The 22844-nt window shown below is 46.8% G+C and overlaps 2 protein-coding genes across 4 annotated transcripts in view; both read right to left on the reverse strand.

Annotated features, from left to right (window-relative positions):
• The window catches only part of LOC147693532 (ecto-ADP-ribosyltransferase 5-like), a 486224-nt gene that overhangs the window by 161086 nt on the left and 302294 nt on the right, over positions 1 to 22844 (reverse strand). The window lies entirely within an intron of this gene.
• On the reverse strand, positions 17957 to 19030 carry LOC147693533 (uncharacterized). Its single transcript, XM_086933571.1, has one exon. The coding sequence runs from the start codon at positions 19028 to 19030 to the stop codon at positions 17957 to 17959; it is 1074 nt and encodes a 357-aa protein (XP_086789697.1).

The raw sequence follows: 22844 nt of genomic DNA on the forward strand, positions 1-22844 counted from the left end.
TGCAATTTTTGGTGCTATTTGTTTGATTTCTGTTAAATAACGTGGTACTAGATGCTATCGGATTCTGAAGCACTTGGCACTTTAAACTTGGGCATGTCCCTGATGAGGGTAGATACCCTTTATTGCTGCTACTATTGTATAAACATATTTGTTTTACCCATATTTTATCTTTTTATCACTACCTTTTTATAATTTATTAGCAAATTTTTGTATTGGAAGTGGTACTTGAAATAAGTTATATTACTCTTGCGCTGGGGGTGTCTATAGTCTTTAGCTCGACTGATAATGGTGCATTGGGCAATAACACGATCTATGTCTGTGTATTGTTATTTTAATGTTTTGTTTGTCTTGTTAAAAACTTTGATGTTGTAATAACTAAATAAAGTAAAATTACTACTAATAGGAGATGAAGGCTCTATGTTCTGTCACAGGTCCTCCTCAAAGTAACTGGATACTTTTTGTTTTCTGATCCCAGATGGAATGTTACTACATAGTCAACTTCTGAGAAAAAGAGTGACCAACACAGTTGGCAGGGGTCAAGGCTCTAGCAGACTTCAAAAACTAAAGATTGTGGTGATCAGGAGCAGGTCCTTGTGCCAGGTACCCCTGCGCCAGTCCTCCTGTCCAGCAAGCCTGCAGCCTGTGACCCTCTGCTTCCTTCGGTTTGTTTTTTTGCCTTTTTATGCTTGTTTTTCTGTCTTTCTTGTGCACTTTCTGCTTGTTTTTCTGCCTCTTCTTTGCTCCCTTCTGTCCTCTATTTTGCATCTTTCTGCCCACTTTGCTCATTATTATGTCTCTTTCTGCTAATTTTCTGAGCTTTATTTTGCCTCTTTCTGCTAATTGCTGATCGTTATTATGCCTCTTTCTGCTTGCTTCTGACCTTTCTTTGCCTCTTTTTCCCCGTTTTCCAGCTCTTTCTGCAATTTCCCTCCTTCCGCCGGTCCACTCTTCTCGCCAAACGGAGCCCTGCCATCCCCAGGACTTACTTGATGGAAGCTGCAGTGTGGGCCCAACTGTGCCCATCCCTGCCTGGACCCAGCCCTGCACCAGGATCCCTGGCCTACTCGCCACCCACTGATATGCTGCCAAGGAGCTCCTGGACCTCAGACACCGAAACAACATCTGCTGCACTTCCTCTCGACGATCAACTAAAGGAATTTTCACATGCCGCCAATGCCACTTCTCTTGCAACACTGGGCCCCCAACCCGGACTGGATACCCTGCCACTTCTGCCCAGACCACAAACAACCGGGAATCGTTCCAATGCATCCTGTTATATGCCCATTTCCTCTGCTTGCACGCCACAGAAATCAGGGACACCATCACCACCCTCTCCCCTGACATTGCCTTCATAACCGAAACATGGCTCAACCTCTCCTTCAACCACGACATCGCCACCGCAACACCCGATAGATACAGGATGATACACTGAGTCTGCACCAACAAACATGGCGGGGACATCCCCCTCATCTTTAATGATACCATTTGATGCATCGCCACCAACTATGGCCCAACACTTCTCATGGCACAGCTCAACTTCCAGCTTCAGTCCAGCACCAAGATCACGATAAGAGGCACCCTTGTATGCAGAGCCTAGGGACTTCGACCAGCTTTCTGCGGCACTATCTCAAACCTCATCGCTTCGTTAGCCATAGGCTCCTACCACTATGTCGCAGTCAGTGACCTCAATTTCCACTTTAACAACCCCAACAACGCCAACCCCACATCCCTCCTTGAGAACCTGAACTACATTGGCCTCACCTAACTGATTGCCAAACCATAACACAAAGCCTGACACACACTTGATTCCATTTTCACCTTCAGCAACAGAATCAAATTCAGCCATGTCACAGAACTCACCTGGATCAACTATGCCATCATTCATTTTATCATGTCCAGTGCTCAGCACACCGTCTCTAAGTATCACAGCTCTGCCCACAGCAGCTTGGGCAAGGTAATGGAGACACAGTGGGCACAGGCCCCCAGCACCACCCAACCTGAAGTTTCATCAGACCTTGACAAGGCTATCCAGAGCTTCTCCACATGGATGACCAAATGCGCTGACAGAGTCGCCCCGATGAAACCAGCAAAAATCAACAAAATGCAAATTCAAGCCAGCTGGTACACCTCCGAGCTCAGATCCCCCCAAAACAACTGTTACTGACTTGAAAAACAGTGGTGCACTACTAGAAACCCTTTCAAGAGAGCAGGTCACAAAGCTGCTCTCAGCAACTACCGCTGGCGCATCAAGGGAGGCAAGAGAACAGCCATCACAGCCCGCTTTGACACAGTGGCCAACCACACAAAAGAACTCTTCAAAATAGCCAATGAATTCTCCAACCAAGGAACCACAGAGAATGCAATTGACCCTTCTCAAGAACTCTACACCACCCACTCAGACTACCTCCACAGCAAGATTGCCACCTTCTACAACAACTTCGAACCTCCAATCCACTACTCTCAACCTCAACAGCCTCAACCAACCAGCATACACCAGCCAAACTATCACCACTTGGTCACCGCTCACCACCCAGACCACCACAGGAGACATGTCATCCATTCACTCTGGTGCACCCCCGCCACCACCATCTTTACAACCTCGGAAATTACCCAATCAGCACGGAACTGACCAGCATCATCAACACCTCCATCACCACAGCAGCCTTCCCGGACAGATGGAAACTTGCAGAGATCAGACCCCTCCTAAAGAAACACTCTGCTGACCCCATCAAACTCCAAAATGATCAACTGATCTCCCTGCTCCCCAACAAAACCGAAGTACTCGAGAAGGCCATCAACAAACAGCCTATTGAATACTTGGAACAAAACCACCTACTTGACGTCTCCCAATCGAACTTCATGCCAACTACAGCACTGAGACCTCTTTGATCACTGCCACAGATGACATCAGAACCCTTCTCGACCTCTCTGTTGCTTTCAACACTGTTTCCCATCACACATCTATCAACAGACTCTACAATGTCAGCATTCAGCAAAACGCTCTCAAGTTGATTGCTTCCTTCCTCACAGGATTCACACAGAGCATCCTGCTGCCTCCATTCAGCACCGAACCCAACGACATATTCCACATCATACCCAAATTATTCAACACCTAAATGGACCCCCTCACAGACTTTGGCAGATCCCAAGGCTTCAACATAATTTCCCACACAAATGACACTCAACACATCCTCTCACTCACCGAACACCCCTCTACCACCAGAATCAACTTCTGCGATGCAGTGACCAATGTAGCCAACTGGATGAGAGAAAACTGTTTTAAGCTCAGCTCTGACTAGAGAGAATTACTGACCTTCAGGAAGAACACTTTCGTATGGGACCACAGTTGGTAGCCATCAGCACTCGGACATATAGCCACTCCCACAAACCATGAACGCTACCTAGGCATCCTCCTTGACAGCGAACTCAACATGAAAAGAAAAGTCAACTCAGTCACCTCCTCCTGGCTTCCACACCCTTCGCATGCTCTGCAGAATATTCAGAGGGATCCCAGTCAACAACAGAAAGACCGTCTGGCAGGCCCTTGTCACCATCAGCCTCTGTGCCTGCATCTCTATCCAGCTCCTCAAAAGACTCCAGAACATACAGAATGCTGCAGCCAGACTCATCTTGGACCTCCCCAAATGGACCCACATCACCCCCACCTCAGAAACCTCCATTCGCTCCCCATCCAGAAGAGCTGCCAGTTCAAGATCCTCACGCACACCTACAAAGTGCTGCATGATCAAGGACTGGCCTCCATCAACCATCGGCTGAACTTCCACCTACTCGCAAGATCCCTGTGCTCCTCCTCACTTGCCCATGCACAAACACCCTGTACCCGTCGCAGCCGTAGCGGGGGCCGCTCCTTCTCCTACACCACCACCATGACCTGGAACGGCCTACCCCTCCGTCTTCGAACAGCATCCTCCAGGGCAGATATAAAAAAGTAACTCAGAACCTGGCTCTTCTACGGAGATGTCGCATTCACAGCACCCAGTTACCCCTAGGGGGACAATACTGTGCTAAAAAAAGCTGATTGATTGATTGATCAGTGTATAGAGTTACTGGATATCTAGCCCCCAACACATAATGTTGCTATTCCTTAAATGCCATGCGGATACTCAACAGTTCTTTCTTTGCTATTATATAGCTAACTTCTGTTGCATTAAACCTTTTTGAAAGATAGGCTACAGGATACTTTTGCCCTGTTTTGGTATTTTTTTGTGACAAAATTGCTCCTATGGCCTCGTTCAAAGCTTCAACTTCTACTATAAAAAGTTTTGTGTAAGCCAGAGCGGGAGCTGAAGTGAAAGCTAGCTTAAGGGTGAGGAACACTTTCTCGCACTTCGGAGACCACTGAAACACAGCAATAGTACGTATCAACAGCGTAATCGGAACTATGATGACAGGAAACTAAGAAATGAAATTGCAATAGAAATTCACAAAGCCCAAACATTTCTGAATGTCTTTGACATTTTATGGGGTCGGCCAGTCCCTCACCACTTGTACTTTCCTTTTTAACATCTGCAACCCTTGGGAAGTTATAATAAACCCCAAAAACTGCACCTTGGATACAAGAAATTCACACCGGGACAATGTTCAGTAAAAAACATCTTGTCTCAATGTCCCCAAGATGGTTTTAACATGTTGAATGTGTTCCTGTTCGGTTTGAGAGTAAATCAAAATGTTGTCTACATAGACAATTACAAACTGGTCCAGGTAAGTTTTGCAAAACCTCATTTTGAAAATATTGGAAAGCGCTGGGTAATTACAAAGCCTAAAGAGTACTACATAGTATTCATATACGCCAAATCTGGTGCGGAAACTCATCTTCCACTCATCCCCCTCTCTAAAGCAAACTAGATGCTAGGCCCCTCTGGGATCTAATCAAGTATAGATTGTTACAGATCTCACCTGATCCAAGAGGACCAAGATAAGTGGAAGCAGTAATGATTGTTTACCGTTATCCTGTTCAGTGCCCTGTAATCAATACAGTGACATAACTCCCCAGTGGCTAAAGAGATAAATAAAAACAGGGGAGAGGCTGCAGGATATTTTGAGGGACATTTAATGCCATTCTCCAAATTATGTCTAGATATTCTTGTAAATGTTGATTTCCAGTGAGTGCATATATACGACTTCAAAGTATTTTGGCTCCTGGAACCAGGTCTATCTGACAGTCATAGGACAAATGCTTTGGCAAGGTTTCAGCACTACTTGGCTAAACACATCTAGATAAGCGGAGTATTCTTCAGGCAAGACTATCTCCTCTTCTGCTGCTGTTGCTATCATATGATGCAGGTGTGTGTTAACAGATTCTGAATCCTGTAATTGGTGACAAACTAAACAACAAAAGCTGGATTTGAACTATATGCTTCGATGTTTCCAATCAATGGTAGGATTTTGAAGAGTTAGCCACGGCATCCCCAAAAGTAACTTAAATTGAGGAGCATTAATAACAACGAACTGAATCATTTCTTTATGATGCATTTGTTGGCCCTTACAATGAAGCGTAACCAAGTCACTATGTTTTGCAATGGGTCCTGATGATAACCTCATACCATTCACCGCCCGAACCATCTTCTTATAACTGCAACAGGTATTTGGAATCAATGAAATTACCAGTAGTCCCAGAATCTATCATGGCCTCCATTGGTTGTATTCCTTGTTCTAATGTCTTGATTTCTGCCTTGAGTATTAAATGTGGCACTGCACCCCGTAAAGTGTTAGCTACACTTTGTTCATGAGATAAATCCCTAGATCCCGCAACATACTCCTGTCTCTGCAGCAGAATTGCTAGTTTTCAGACGCATTTGGTTTATTGTATTTAGGTTGTGAGGGACACTCTTTAATGAAATGGACACAAGCCGTTCTTACAGCGATTGTCTCTTTTTTCTTTGGATAATGGCCCATTAACCCCACCGATTTCCATTGGTTCCGGAGTGGCCACCATGGGTTTAGGTTGTGTTCGATTGAACATTTTAGTTTCTATTTTCCTCTTTTCACCTTTATGCTCTGTCAAACTAATATTTAATTCTAAAGTCAGATTAACTATATTTAAACAAGTACCATATTTTCCGGCGTATAAGACGACTGGGCGTATAAGACGACCCCTACTTTTCTTGATAAAATGTAGGTTTAGTGCTATACTCACCGTATAAGACTACCTCCACTTCCAACGCAGTCCAACTGCCATTGGGAACATTCTACAGTCCCCTTTCTATGACCATGGAATGAGGAGATCATGTGGTACTGACGCTGCTCTCCTTCCGATGAACGTGAGATTTATGGAAGGAGAGAGGGACGCCAGATCAGCACATGTGGAGGAGCGCGTGTCAGACGCGCAACACAGTGGGGGCCGCCATCTTAGGTGCTTTAGCGCTGCCCGTTATGTTTTCGGACGTCCTGCTGCCTCGTCTGCCTTAATTGGGGAAGTATGCATCACTAGCGGTTGGAGGCGCGTGTGCAGCTGCAGTGTAGGTAGGATTCACGGCGCCATTTGTTCTGTTTGCTACCTCTTACTTTTTGTTTGCTTTCGATACTTGCACAGTGCTACCATTGCCTACGTAACGTTTGTTCTTGTGTTTGAGTGCCCTCCAGTTATTGCAACATTATACCTCTACGGCGCCATTTGTTCGATTGTCACTTTTGCCTCATGTAATGTACCGTGCAGTACCGGTAACGTTTTGCGGCTCAGTGTTGGGTCACGGCGCCATAATATGCCTAACCAACCGGAGTATGGTCACTTTTTCATTTGTTCCCCAATCTGTATGACATAGTGGCCATTGTCTTGCAGGCATAAAGGTCTTGGTGCACAATAGTAGTGTCGCGCTTAGCCAGAACAAGACACCTAGGTCAAAATGTTTTGATACACTGGATCTAGTGAGTAATTCAAGGATTGATTCTTTCCTTCTTTGAACAACAGATCTTAGGTCTGGCAAGGTTTAAAAGCGGAGTTATGTTTGTTTTTGCTTGCCGGGATTCGCAAAAGCAAACCACTATCCCGAGGCTGGCCACCTCAGGAAGTATACTAACAAAGACAATGGGTGGGATTCGCACTGCTCAGTTCACGTGTGGTAATCCTGTGTGATGGTTTGTGGCGTGCGAAAGAGGTATCACTGTCTGTTCCTTACAGCGTGTGTTAAGTTAAAGTCTATTACTGTGCTCCCCCAACCGTGGGGAAGACTCCTCCTCGCACTGCAGGAAAGACTAGACCAGTCTTGTTCATTTGTCTGTTTTTAATAAAGTTATTTGAACAACAGTTAGTTTACTGTGTATTTGCAAGTTAGTTTTCTATCTCAACACATTGCTTTCATGGTTGAAAAATCTTTGACATCTCTATCCAATGCATATAACATCAAGTTATTTATCCCAATGCATTTCAAAAGTTTTCACCGGTCTGGCCTTAAACTCAATTTACCATATTCGCAACTATTAAGAGTGAAACGCATTGTGTCCACCACAGGAGAGAGTGAAAACCAACAAAGACTTACATTGGAAAGATTCAAAGCTCGGGGGTACCCAAAAGAAATCTTAGATAAGGCAGCTGCCCGATGCAAGAAGGTTAACCGCAATGAACTCCTGCACATTAAACCAAAAGTGGAAAACACACGCATGGTAGTTGTGTCGAAATACACCGTTACCAGCAACCTATTTCGTAAAATGATTCTGAAACATTGGCCACTGTTAAGCACAGAACCTGACTTTCGAAACATCTTTGCACAAACACCCATCTTTGCCTATACAAGAGGACACAACCTCAAAGAAATACTCATGAGGCGAGGAGGAGTCTTCCCCACGGTTGGGGCAGCACAGTAATACACCTCAGGAAGTAGCAAGAGCCAGCACTTAATTGGGGAAGTATGCATCGCAAGCGGTTGGAGGCGCGTGTGCAGCTGCAGTCTAGGTAGGATTCACGGCGCCATTTGTTCTGTTTGCTACCTCTTACTTTTTGCTTGCTTTCGATACTTGCACAGTGCCACCATTCCCTACGTAACGTTAGTTCTTGTGTTTGGGTGCCCTCCATTTATTGCAATATTATACCTCTACTTGTACTTTGTACGCTTTTGTAACCTGCACACATGTCACTTTTTCCTCCTGTAACGCACCATTTCCTATTGTGAAGCGGTCTGACACCTTCGGGTAAAGTCCGCGCTATATAAAAACGCATGAATAAATACCGTAAAATTTTGCACCCGGCGTATAAGACAACCCCGACTTTCGAGAACATTTTAAAGGGTTAAAAAGTCGTCTTACACGCCGGAAAATAAGGTAATAGGCTGAGCTTCAATCTGTGCCAATATGTCTTTCATTTCATATTTCAGTCCTCTATAATAGAGAGCTGTCATTTCTCCTCAGGCCACCCCGTTTCATCCACCAATCGATTAAAGTGCATTAAATAAGTAACTAGGTCTTTGCTGCCCTGCCGTAATTCTAACAATTCCCAGTCTGCAGAACTTGTAATGGTTTGTCGGTCAAACACCTTCTCAAACTCAGCTTAGCAGTTGGACCAATGGTATAATAAGATCTTATCCTCATTGAGTAAAAGGATAGCCCAGGCCAAATAAGATATTAAAAAAGCAACTTGGGATTGGGCGTAGGGAAAGGCTTGAGGCCTTAGCATGAAGTGCAACTATACTTGTGTAAGGAAAACTTGAACCTTATCAGGGTGTGCTAAAGGAACAGGTGAAGGAACTGTTACTGCCACAACTGAAGGATTAAAGTCACTTGCGCTCCCTACATTTCTGCTCCATGATATTAATGGCATATGAGTGGCATCTATTCTTTTCTGTAATTGATTCACTCTAGACAGTGGTGCTGTAATCTCTGCTTGAGATGCAGTGATTTCCAGCTTCAGCTCAGCTACCATGGCATATAAATCATCTAATGCGGCATACTGGTTGGCACTGCTCAGGAAGATCATGCAATTTTTGGGTCTACTATTCTGTTATGCCCTGAGATCCTCTGGGTCACTAGTCCCCAGAGGCCCACCGACCAGCAGCTCCAGATTATAAAAGAACAGAGGACCAAAGTGGCTAGACGGGGAAGGGAAATTAGGGAAGGTACGCCAGTGAGTGGACTGTTGTGGCTCGTTGGGTCACATCAGCAGTGGGCTCCCACCAGCCAAGTGAAAGGGGGCAGGGAAGGCGACGACAGGGAGGGGGGCAAGCTCATGTCTTGGCCTGCCTGACTTTGTAATGGCGGCCGGGACCCCCTGATGGGAGATCACGTGGGTGGCACCCTCACAGCAGGGGGGAGACTGGAGAGAGTCGTTGACGCACCTTGACAGGGCTTAAGATGAGGAACGGAGGACCCAGGCACAGTGATACACAGAAACACCCAGCCCATGCCTGACCCTAAGATGGCCGCTATGAGTCCTCTCAAGGAAACCCACCATTTCATGGGCTTAGAAGGATCTGGGCACATACCTGGGACAACCCGAAGCCCAAAGAGGGGACCCCCAGAGATAAGAGGGGCCCGGCCACAGTGGTCCCTACCACGTCGTGCTACTACTCTTAAAAAAAACAGTCATCGGCCAGCCCTCAAACACATCCCATATCCGGCCTACCCATCAGGATACGGAATCTGTGAACCTACCTCCGACCGTGGAGACCTAACTTTTTGACCGATGCTTGGTGGAGCTACTTGATGGCTAAAGAGGAGATGGGGCTGTGGACTACCCCTTCAGCAGTCACCTACCCAGCCGGTCTTTGAACAGAACTTACTTCGTTTCTCCGTTGTATTCTCCCTCCTACCCCTTTACTCCACCCCCTTTCTCCTTTATGCTCCATTTATCCCTCCTCTTTGCTCTTTAATTGCTTTCCTGTTGAGACCTAGCTGTTTGGCTGACAGCCGGGGGAGCTAACTGATAGCTAACCACCTACCCAGCCAAACTTTGGGCAGACTCTCCTTCGTCTCCCCATCCTATCTACCTCCTACCCCTTTACCCCACCCCCTTACCCTTCTAAGTTCCATTCATTGCGTCTTCTACACTCTTGAAATGTTTTTCTAGTAACTGATGTAACTTGTAACTGGTGTAATATTGTAATTTCTGTGGAACCTTATGTAAAGCGCTCTGATACCTTCGGGGCTAGCCAGTGCTATATAACACTCTCAAAATAAATAAATTAAATAAAATAAGGGAGGGAGACTTGCAAAACAAAGACATTCAATGCTTGAATTCTGCCAAGCTCAAACAGAACTCTTTTCTTCATGCATGATTTAATGTAAATACTGTGGGATATAATCACTGAGAATTGATTTCATATAAAATTTAATTTTATTAGAATTGTCAACTCGCCCACAACACACCACCCTTATCAGCTCATAAAATATCAAAAAGTGTAGAATCTGGTACACATCATATTCTTATTTGGTTGCTTATAATGTATTGTATTACTCTGTGCAATCTTTGCACAAGCAGAAAATATCGTACCAAAATACAAAGGACAAACAACCCAAACCAAAGGAACTCCACATACAGTGATTTTATTCTCAAAGCCACACTTTATCACCCTTAAATGAGCAAAAGATCACTGACAGCAGAACTGTTAAAACATATGCAGCACATGGAAAGCCCTCACGATACACAGTCCACCAAGCATACATCGATGTAGAGGGAAATACTCAGAAAGTCACTAATGCCTTCTCTGGTATGCAACACGCTCCAGATTGATTACCAGTCCAATGTAACACAAACAATACCTGAAGGACATGGCCCATAGGGGACCACGCAGGTTACTTAAAACCATCTGCTGTGCCTTCCCAAGAATGAAGAGTTGGTCAGACAGTAGAGAATACAAATGTACATGTTTATTGGCAATACTCTTCAGAGGAGTCCAATCAGACCTGCACCCTAAGATATCTGCTACGGACTGACCCCCCAACAGTCTAGGGTGGATAATCATTCCTCTCGTGAAGCCCACAACCACGCCCATAATTGAAAACTACCGGCCTGAGCCGAACATGAACAAAGAGGCACAGTAGGATGAGCTAACACCTGCCAGTTGGGCACATGTTATCAAGGCCTCAAGGCCACGGCAATGGATCTCAGCATCTCCTAATGTGGGAGCAGAAACGACACATTCAGATAAGCATTGGCAAGGGAAAATGGCCTATTCATTTGTAAGTCAGAAAACAGCCTTGAGCGGCAGAGAAAATGAGAATGAAATGCGGTGTTCTGCTGAGGCAAGCAACATGAGCAATGAGGCCTAACTCGGGCCTAGTCTAAACAGCCTAATAGGAATTACGAAATGCAAAATGGAGTCACACTTGCTAACTGAAGCCTTTACAACTCAGTGGGTTGCATAACATGAATACAAATTGAATCTATTTAGCCACGCACTGCTAATCTAATATAGCATGGGACGAATGTGTTGCAGGGATGGGAATTTCAAACCTAACACACCTGCGCAATGGGCAGCGCGCACAACTCTAACTTCTCCCAAAACTGCAGAAGAGCTATAAGACCGGACGCGGTCCAAGCACCGCAACATGAGACACGCCCAATACGAGAGACTCTGAAGCACGCTCACTCTGGACAGTTCGAATAGCAGATGCTCGACCGCGTTCTACAAGCTCACTTGTACTCATACGTCATCACGCCTAGAAACACGTTCCATTAACTCCGAGTCCACCGCGCCAGCCATCTTATAGTGGAGTTCCAATTAAAGCACCTAATACGTTCTTGTCAAGGTTGCGATTCTCCCAGTATTTCCACCACTGATGGCACCCTGTAGCATGATATTTTCCACATAAAGTGGACACCCCTCGTGCAATTTGTAGCACAGAATGGACACATGTCCTGCAAGTCCTGACAAGACGTTGTGTAGTTTTCCAAATAAATAATCAAGGAAAGTATCTTGTATTGTTAATGAATCATATTGGGAAATCAGAAGGCCCGTTTACAAGACTTATAAGCAGAATTCACTGAAATACCAGTTTGTAATGTCTAGAAATATTTTCTTGTGAGCATCTGCTTATTCTCTAAATGGGTTGAAGAATACCCCACCCTAGGATGTGATAGGCATGATTGTAGCTAAGCTCCTGTTGAGAGAATTAATTCCTTGGTTTGGCCTCCCTGCTTCTATTGAGGTAGATCAAGGCGCCCATTTTGAAAATTAGATTTTAAAATTGATTTGTATAGCTCTTCAAATTGAATAAAGGTTCAATTGTAGATATAGTCCTAAAAATATGGCATAGCGGAGAAGGTGAATACCATGAGGAACAAACCGGCTTGAGTGTATGCTTGCACTGGGCTGAAATGGGCATATGCTCTTCCTCTAGTCCTCATGAGTATCAGAAGCAAGACAGGTCTCTGGCCACATGAGGTGCTGATAGGGTCAACAGTGAGACTAGCTTATATTCCCTCATCTACACTGGCTTCAATGACTGATGATATTGCACTGGATCACTGCAACAGTCTAGCTGATATTGTGAAATCTCTCTCAACAGAAGAACTTAGCAAAACCAGCAAAAAAAAGAAGTTCAAAGGCACTCACTGAAACCAGAAGAATGGATCTATATCAAGGAGCATGTTCTTAAAAGTTGTCTTGAGTAAATATGGAAGAGGCTGTTTCAGGTAATTATTGTGACTAATACAGCTGTGAAATGTGCTGGAGTTCTACGGAAGATCCTTGATTCTCACAAGAACAGAGCATAGGCTGTGAGTGAAAAAGTGGAGACATGAACTACTTATTCACGGAGTCAAGCTCAAAATGCCATGTGGATCCACTGGGGGGTTAGAGAAAATGTTAAAACTGATGAAGGTGGAGGGCGTTGCCTGAGGCGTCAAGATGGCGGTCGCCCTCTAAGAGTGCTCCCTACCCCTCCGTCATCAGCCTCGAATCCAGCTATCATCGGCACCGATCCAGACCTCCTTCCTGACCGTAGTGGCATCCCCATCTGGTGGCGCTCTCCATCTGGTGTTTTGGTGCCAGTCCACTGTATCTGTGGCCTCCCGTGGCTCGCGGCCTGTTGCGGCCTGTTGTTCTTGCTAGCGTGGCCTCAAACCAGTGGGGCCGGGGCACCGGGTGAGCGGCGGTGCTGAGAGGGGCCGGGGCACTGTCTCGCGCCAGGGGGCCGTACGGCGCCTGCTGCCTCTGGCCTGCAGGGGGCTCGCAGCTAGGGAGCAAGATTGGCCCGGCAGTGTTTCGAGGCCTCTGGCCTGGGATCGGCCAGCGCCTGGGCAGCGGAGGCGATGAGGACAGCCTTCTGAATGTGCAACTGGTGGGGCCGCTGGCCATGGGCTTCGGCGCAGATCCATGCGGTGAGTGGGGGGTCCAGATGACGGTCCGGATGGCGGCTGAGGTGCAGGTCACAGGCCCACCCCACCCCTGTTTCCAATTGCAAGGCCTTCTGTGGTGTGCGGCCTGTTGCGGCCTGGCTGTCCCCGTCTGCGCAACCCTGTGATTGTCGGTGCTGCAGGGGGTTGGCGGATGGCAGCGCCTGAGAGGTGCAATGCTTGCTGCTCCGGCCCGCGGTGGGCCTGCGGTCCATGGCCGATTTAGACCCAGCAGCATTGTGAGGCCTCCGGCGGGAACTCGGCCGGCACATCGGCCGGCACAGGTGAAGAGGAGGTGTTGAGAGCGAGGAGGGCCATTGAAGGGAGCTGCTGGCCATGCTGATGATCCTTGGGGTGAGTGGGGGGACTGGCTGTCAGTTCAGGCAGCAGCGTGGCTGTCAGAATTTGCCCGTCTCCACTCATTGTGCTCGGCGGGGCCCTCTGCACCTCTGCTCTGTAACAGGGCTGATTAAGGGGCCTGACTGTGCTTTCTTGGGGAGCGGGGCTTGAGGCCGGATCTGTGGAGTTGGGGGCACTGGGCCCCCCTGCTGCCTGGGCACCCCTCTGGCGCTGTCTGGAGGTGTTTCTTCCGGCTTCTGGGGAAAGGATTGGCTGCACTGTCGGGCAGTGGCCCCCCTCCCTCCTCTACATCTCTTCTTGGGGACTTATGAGGCGCCCCCCGGTGCCGGCTTTGGAGAGTCTGGTTTCCTTGGAACCTGATGGCGATCGGAGGGGTAGGTGAGGCCTGACCCTCCCTCGGGCAAAGTCAGCCAGTTTCTCGGGTGGCGGAGGGCATTCCCTGCACGCTGGTCTCTGAAGGGTTGTTCTCCTTCAGTTGGGCCTCTGAGTGAGGTTGGCTCTTCAGACCGGGTGGTTCCTGTCTGGCCCATGGGTGGCCTTAGACTCTGCGGGTCCGTGGACCCCATGCCGGCCTCCCATCCCCCCAGGTTCTCTACTGCCACAGTGACACCAAAAGCTACCACGGGCCATGGGGAGAGATAGGGGCCCTAAGCCTACACCGGCCTTCATGCAAACCAAAATTGACCGGTTTACCACCTCCGAACAGGAACCTCCCAGGTCGGCCGTGGGGGGTCTCCCCCCTCAAGACAATGATCTTGACACTATCCTCCAGGCTATCAGAGCCTCACAGGCGTCCTTGAAGGGAAGATTGGAGAAATTAAGATAGATGTATCTCTCCTTAGACATGATCTTCGCAACGCCACCACATGGCTATCAGAAGCCAAATCCTGCATATCCACGGCCGAGGACGATATTACCCAACTCAAAGAACAAGTAGCTCATCTTTGCACTCACCAAGAAGCTCCATAGGCGTGCGGAGGATGCGTAAAACCGGGTAGGTCGCAACAACCTCCGCCTGGTGGGGTTCCCCGAGGGGGTGGAGGCGGGCCAGGCCACCGCCTTTGTTGAAGACTGGTTTAAGTCATGGATGCCTGGCGATGCCCTGTCGACATGGTTTGTAGTAGAGAGGGTCCACAGGTCCCTGGCACCCAGACCTCCTCCCGGTGCCGCACCCCGCCCCATTATCCTAAAAGTTCTCAACTTCAAGGAGCCAAGATGACCCTGGGCCTACAATATCAGCTCCAATTCCCAGCATGCCTTTGGGTCATTTTTCAAAATAAGACACAATTCTATGACTCACCCCAGGCGGCATGGACATGGCTGACAGAGGAGCTCCCCCTCCGCCAGTGGCGCGACACATCCTTGGAACCCATGGAGTCGCATCCCAAGGGGCAGAGGTCGCTGGGACGCCAGTGCTGGCGCCACACGCGGTCACGCAGGGGGCGCCACTCACTGGCACCAGCACACAGATCCTTAAGTGCGGCAGTTCCAGATCCTCATAACTCCTCCAGCTAGTCGGAATCTCCACCACGCCATAGGCACTGCTCCATCAAGACCTTGGCAGGCTCGTCCTTACCATTGGCCCAGGTGGACTCGGACCTTTCCCACACCCCCACCCTTTAAAGACTATGTAGTCAGACTCAGACGTATGCCCACCATCGGGGGGAGCACCTCACCGGGGGGCATCTGACTGTAGGTATGTCCATATGTTCACTCACACTGTTTAATGCCAAAGCATTGCTTATCCGTTCTTCTGCAGGGGTCCTCCATGCAACCAACCAGAGCGTTTTAGTTTGGTTCAGTTAAATGGGGGGGTCGACAGATGCTTCCATTTTCTAAGTATACAGTCGGGGGAAGGGAAAGGGGGGTGGGTTTGGAACTGGGTTTTTTCTTTGTTGTTGGGGGCTGAGATTGTTTGCTCCCAAGGTTTATTATGGTTCTTTATTGTTTTGCTGCACCACCATCTACACGACATTCGGAACCACCTCTATAGGGGTCCAATACACATGGTCCTTCCCACCAGTGCGCTGCCACACTTGTTCCAGGCCCGCATTTGCCGTCGACTCTCCAGGGTCAGATGAGCTACGATAACGACCTCCAGCCACCATGACTGACACACCAGCTCTGAAGGCTGCCCTCCATATTTTATCCTGGAATGATAATAGCCTGCTAGACCGCCACAGATGAACGGCTGTGTTGCGCTATGCACAACGCCTCAATATAGAAGTGTGTAGTACCACCAAGGGTGTTAAGAAGTAAATTAATCAAATTGGTACACAAGGGACATTTAGGGAGAAGCATGTGTAAAAGGAGATTAAGACAGAATTTTTGGTGGCCGGAAATGGATAGGGAAGTAGAAGAGGTAGTAAAAGATTGCCAAGCGTGCAGTAATAGTAATAGTGCGGCGTACCCCAAGGATCCTCGCTGAGCCCAACCCTCTTCAACGTCTACATGAGCCCCCTCGCGGCCATCGCACGCCAATACAACCTGAACATCATCTCCTACGCCGACGATACCCAGCTGATCCTCTCCCTTACCAACGACCCCGCCGCCGCCAGAGCCAACCTTCACGAAGGAATGAAAGAAGTAGCCGAGTGGATGTCGACCAGCCGCCTGAAGCTGAACTCGGACAAGACGGAAGTCCTCATCCTGGGATCCTCGCCCTCCGCCTGGGACGACTCCTGGTGGCCCCCCGCCCTGGGAACTGCACCCAAACCGACAGGCCACGCACGCAACCTGGGCTTCATCCTGGACTCCTCCCTCTCCATGACCAAGCAAGTCAACGCAGTCTCCTCGTCGTGCTTCAACATCCTGCGCATGCTACGGAAAATCTTCCGGTGGATCCCCACCGAGACCAGGAAGACTGTCACCCAGGCCCTCGTCACCAGCCGACTGGACTACGGCAACGCCCTCTACGCCGGAACCACCACCAAGCTCCAGAAGAGACTCCAACGGATCCAGAACGCCTCAGCCAGACTCATCCTCGACATCCCACGACACAGCCACATCTCCGGACACCTAAGAAACCTGCACTGGCTCCCGGTCAACAAGAGAATCACCTTCCGTCTCCTCACCCACGCACACAAAGCCCTACACGATCAAGGCCCGAGCTACCTCAACAACCGCATCAACTTCTACGCTCCCAAACGACACCTCCGATCATCCAGTCACGCCCTCGCCGCCGTCCCCCGCATCCGAAGAACGACAACAGGAGGAAGGTCCTTCTCCTACCTGGCCGCCAAGACCTGGAACTCCCTCCCGACCGACCTGCGCCTGACCCAAGACCACCTCGCCTTCAGGAAGAAGCTCAAGACCTGGCTGTTCGGGCAGTAGCAGCACCCACCCCCCCCCCCCCCCTAGCGCCTTGAGACCCTCCGGGTAAGTAGAGCGCTCTATAAATGTCTATGATTGATTGATTGATTGATAGTGACAAGTCTAGAGTAATTCGGCAACCACCATTGGGTTGTGTAGGTGTTCCTAATCGACCCAGGGAAAAATTTGCGTTGGATTTTCTAGGGCCAATTGAGAGACTGGGTGTGAGAAGCAGATTTTTAATTGTATTGGTTGATTACCACAGTAAATGGTTTTTGGTGAAACCTGTAGAACATATTACATCTGAAGTAGTGATTGAGTTTCTGAAGAGTGCATTTTTAGAAGAAGGTATACCAAAGTGTCTGGTTACGGACAATGGAGTCCAATTGGTTTCAGGTATGATGGCAAGGTTTCTTACAGGATTGGGTATAAAGCATGAAAGAGTGGCATTGTTCAGACCACAAGCGAATGCATTAGTTGAGCAAGTTAATCGCATCATAGTGGACAATATTCAATTGTCTTTGAGCAATGGTTTAAAGTGGAGAGAGGAGCTAGACAAGATGATCTGGGCTCACAGAGTGACTCCTCATTCTATTACAGGCATATCACCTTTTGTGGCTTTAAAGGGAAGGGAACCAGCAACCAAAGAATCTCCTGTGTGGTTACAAAAGAAAGATCAGGTCTGGGTGGATCGAGAAGTAATGGAAGAAAGAGTTAGAGAGTCTCAAGAAAGGAGCAAAAATGACTATGACAGAAGGAAAGGAGTGAAAGATGTGAAAATCATTATTGGTGATTGGGTGGTTACAAATAATATGGGATTTGACCCCTCTTCAGTTATGTTTACTCTACCATGGACACTGTTATTTTTAAAGAACATGTCCATCCATTCCATGCCCACGATGTTTATTTTTTTTCCAGCATAACCCACAGCACTTATATCTGAATGTTGTACATTTTTTAGATTCCTTTTTAATTCCTTCATGTACTCTTCTTTAGATATCAGCGTGAATAACTACCTGAATCCGCTAACACCTTAATTCCAATTTCACCAAAAATAATTTTACAATGAGGTTTCTCTAATTTCTCTGTACTTTCCATCTTTATACCTTTGTTTTCATGAACAATTATTTCTTTTTTTGGCATTCCACATTCATCTATAGAAAGCATCAATTCTTCTTTTATCTCTCCTAGATTTTCTATGGTCTTGACAGTAGAACTTTGATTTTTAAATCTACACATCTTAGCTAGATGACCCTTTCTCCCACACGATCTACATGTTACATTTCTAGCACCACACGAGAGACTGGAAGCAATGTGTCCAGGACACCCACACCTATAACATGTAATTTTCCTCCTCACAACCATATTAGGTGCATAAGATGTAATAGAAGTTTTTTCATTCTTGAAATTAGTTGCGTTTGGAACATCTGCCTTTGAATTTTTTTTTAGTCCTACTTCATCCACATCTAAAGATACTACTTCTTTTTCTGAGGATTTAATATTCATTTTTCCAACGTCAATTTCTTTCAACCAAACAGCAGTTTGCTCTAGGCTTCTGGCAATTTGTACAGCTTCATCTAGTGTAGGGTCTAGAGATAAAAGTCTTTCTTTAACTTTTTTGTTTTTGGTACATCTAACGATTTGATCACGAATTAAAGATTCTGTTAAATTTTGGAATTCACACGTCACTGCTAGACCACGCAGCGTAGCTACATAAGTCACAATATCCTCATCTTGAGCTTGTGCATGGCAGAAGAATTTATGTCTCTCAAAAACTATACTAAGTTTAGGCATAAAATGTTTCCCTAGCATTTGTATTGACATTTCATACACATTTACAGGCTGTCCATTACCAATTCCTAAAGAAATCTCTGGGAGGTCATCATAGATCCTTCTTCCTTCTGTTCCTAAATGGTGTAAAAGGATCGCTTGTCTCCTCAATGGAACATATTTATCTCCACCTATAGCTAATATATACATGGTAAAAATGTTCTTCCACCTTTTCCAAGGGATACTAGGCTCACCAGGAAGTGGTAAAAATGAAGGCGGAGAAGCCATGCTCTGATCCGACATACCTGCAATTAAATTAAAAATAACAAGCTACCGAAATAATTAAAATAATATTTTAAAATAATTATCTAAAACAACGATCTAAAATACCTATCTAAAATAATAATCTAAAATAATTATTTAAAATAATTATTCAAAATAATTATTATTACTTGTCTTGTCCACTGTGTATAGTTTTCACTTTATGAGTCTTTCTTCTGTTTTCACAGGTACAGGAAGTGTGACTGGACAAACTTGAAGCAATCGAGAGAATCCTCACAGTGACACTGGTAAGAATGGACTGTAACTCCGTTTCTTTATTTCTCCATATTGCTGAATAAACCCATATTTTAACTTGGTACTGTCTTCAGAATGGTAATATTCATTTCGGGTACGTTTAAATACATGTATTTAATGTTCATTTAATGTTCATTTAAACAACGTAAGGTTTCCTTCACGTTTGGCTGCTCGCGCTCAACTGTTTATCATCAAATTAGAATGCACACAATGACAGCTCCCCGGTTTCCTGGCAGTCAGACGAACTTGTTTACTTTTCAATTGCACTGCACGTGATGACAGCTCTCCTCACACTTAACTTACGATCTCCTCGTGCTTGGGCAAAGTTGTTTACTTTCAATCACACTGTCTTTCCACATTTGCATTTAACTTAAAATATTCACTGCTCTTCATGCTTAGACGAACTAATGAAATATATGCACAGTAAAGATTATTTTCATTACACTTACACTGCTTACTTTCAATGTTTTAGCAGTAGATGTGTGCTCTCACGCTGTCGATAATTCAAAGGCATAAGTATATATATATATATATATATATATATATATATATATATATATATATATATATATATATATATATATGTATATATATATATATATATATATATATATATATATATATATATATTTCTAAACTACCCGGATCTGTCTCAAACGACAAGATGCAAGCTTTGTTTGCACAGGAACTCCACGTAGTTATTTAGTCATGTTTAAATAACGTCGATTCATGACATAAATATTTTAAAAGGAGTAAAAGTCCAATAATAGCAGTTTAAATGCCACAATGTCAAGACTCCAGCTTCTTATAATATCCAAGTGGCAGAAAATAGTTCCTTCCTTAAATCTTCTTCTTTAAGAACAAATAAGCCTTGGTAAAATCATAAATTTACTCACAGTTTAGAAATTACGCCATTTTTTTTTCCAGGGGTGGAGGTCACTCAGTCATCTGCCCCCTGCGCAGATTGTTGCCCTCGTCGCCATGAAATGTAGTAACCACAGAGGCAGTGGTTAATGAATAAAAAGTCTTTATTCGTATAAGTACAGCTACACAAGAGTACAGCAACCTCCAGCTTCATCAACTGACCATTCTTTCAGAATCTCCCAGTGATGTCATACTATGGCATCACTGGGTTCTACAATGGGAGAAAGCAATCTCCACATTGACAAAGTGCTTCTGCTTCAAGAGACGCACCTGACCACTGCCCCTTTCTTGTGCGTTACGGCTACGATAGGGTTTGGCACTCCGGCTTCGCTCGAGGTTCTTGTGGTGTGGCTGTATTACTGAAACGCACCCTTCCCTTTGGCTTACACAAGTTATTCATGACCCACAGGGCACGTTTGTGAACGTTTGCGGTACACATGGGGGCACTCCCCTTAACCTTGTGTCCATGTCCTCACCCTCTCGATGCTCGTCACGACTTTAAAACAATCTGCAGCCCTTTTGCCTACCGTCTCCCTGGAATCCACAGGATTGGGGGCGACTTTAACGTGATCTCCACCCCGCTTCTCGACTCGACAGGCCCTCCATCCTCCTCCAGGCTGGCGCAAGCGAAACAGTTAACAAACTGGGCTAAATCCCTTGGCCTCTGCGATGTGTGGCGAATCTGGCACCCAAACTCTAAACAATTCACACACACCTCTGCTGCACACCAGACGCAGGCAGGTATAGATGCAATTTTTCTTCTGTCTACGGACTGCACCACCATCCAAGATGTCCGCATACTCCCGAGAGGTATCTTCGACCATTCCCCGCTGCTCCTTAGTATAGGGGCTCCTCCCCCTTACTCACGCCCAATGTGACAGTTGAACGCCTTGTTTCTTCATGACAAGGGCTTCAAGAAGTTAGTGGGACTGGAGTTGAAGCATTACTTCATCATCAATATTGGGTCGGTCCCTTCCTCAGGTACCCTGTGGGAAGCTGGTAAGGCTACTATTCGTGGATATGCCAAAGGCCACGTCCAACGGCAGCGGTAGGCCCAGATGTTGCACATCACTTCTCTAGAGGCGCAGGGCCTACGCCTCGAGCATTCCCCCTCCGCAGATGGCGATACTGATGAAGAGTGGCGCCTTACGAATATTCGAAATGAAATCAAGCATCTCTCCCTGGAGGCCGCCAAGCTCTTGTGGAGATCATCTGTGAACAGAGTTTATGGTTGGGGGGGACAAAAATGACGCAATCCTGCATAGGCTTGCCACGTATCCCAGAGTGAACCGTAGTATTCCAGAGATATTGGACCAAGAGGGGTCGTCACAATGATCCCCGGTGGCAATGGCCGGCACATTCGCCACCTTCTACTGTCAGCTCTACACCAACCGGACCCCGACACGGTGGCTCCGTAAACTGCTTGTTGCGAGGGTGCCCACCTGTCTCCGCTGGACTCTACTGCCCCAGCAGACCTTGACCACCCAATTCTCGCATGACGAGGCTATTGCTCACACCTCCTCTGGTAAAACTCCTGGCCCAGACGGCCTCCCCCAGGAATACTATGCAGTATACTGTGAGGCCCTCATGCCTCGCTTGGCAGATCTGTATGCCGAGGCCTTGGAGAAAGGTTCCTTCCTGCCCGAGACAGATATGGCTACTATCGTGGTCCTTCCGAAGTCACAACCGCCATCACCCCACTGTACTGACTATCGGCCCATATTTCTTATTAACACGGACGTTAAGCTGTTTGCCCAACGGCTCAAGCCCTATCTTACCAATGTGGTTTCATGCCCCAGCGAGGCACCGGACACTGTCTCCGGCGGCTGCACCTGGCCCTGGCTCACCACCAGGTGCTCCCCCCTTACTTGGCACTCCTTCTTATCGATTTTGAGAAGCCGTTTGACTCCGTGGACTAGACATACTTAGATGATGTCTGTGGTTCCGTGGTTCGCAAACTGGGTTCGATGGTTCCGAATCCATTCAATAAAAATAGTCAGAAATGGACGATTTTGGTGTTGGCAGACTGCAAATGGCGAGTGTAGCGTGTCTGAGTGTTTTCGTATGAATCGATATAGGAGAACACTCTCTATTCAAGGATTTAGTTTGAACCTCCGGGTTCCAATTTTGTATACGGCAGCCATTTTGTGTGGTTGCCCTAACATAGGCCCGATGACTGTGGCCGAACGAGTCCTTGAGACACGTACGCCTTAGCTGACTCCTGGGTGACCTGGCCGAACCGACTCCTTGCCCGAGGCTGACCTCGCTGAGCCAGTTCCTTGTTCAGCAGCAGGCTTGATAAAGATCAAAGAGCAGGACGTGCCCGAGTTTATGGTACACTGCTCCCACCTTTCTATTTCCTTTCCAATCTGTTTCTGCCTTTCCTTTACCACATAATCACTGATTTGGGTTGAAGGGTTTATGATGGGTTTGTCCGGCCTGATCGAACAGGAAACCGGGAATTTGCTTGGTCATTTCTGGTGGGCTGGACAACGGAAAATGGGATTGTCTTTGACTGTCGTCATTCGCTACTTTTGAAATGTTACACTGTCGTTGTTCAGTTTGTATGTACCGAATGTAAATTTGGAATGTTGCCTGAGGCTTGATTTTTGGCATA

The sequence above is a fragment of the Lissotriton vulgaris genome, chromosome 8 (genome assembly GCF_964263255.1).
Source record: "Lissotriton vulgaris chromosome 8, aLisVul1.2, whole genome shotgun sequence".
Lineage (NCBI taxonomy): Eukaryota > Metazoa > Chordata > Amphibia > Caudata > Salamandridae > Lissotriton > Lissotriton vulgaris.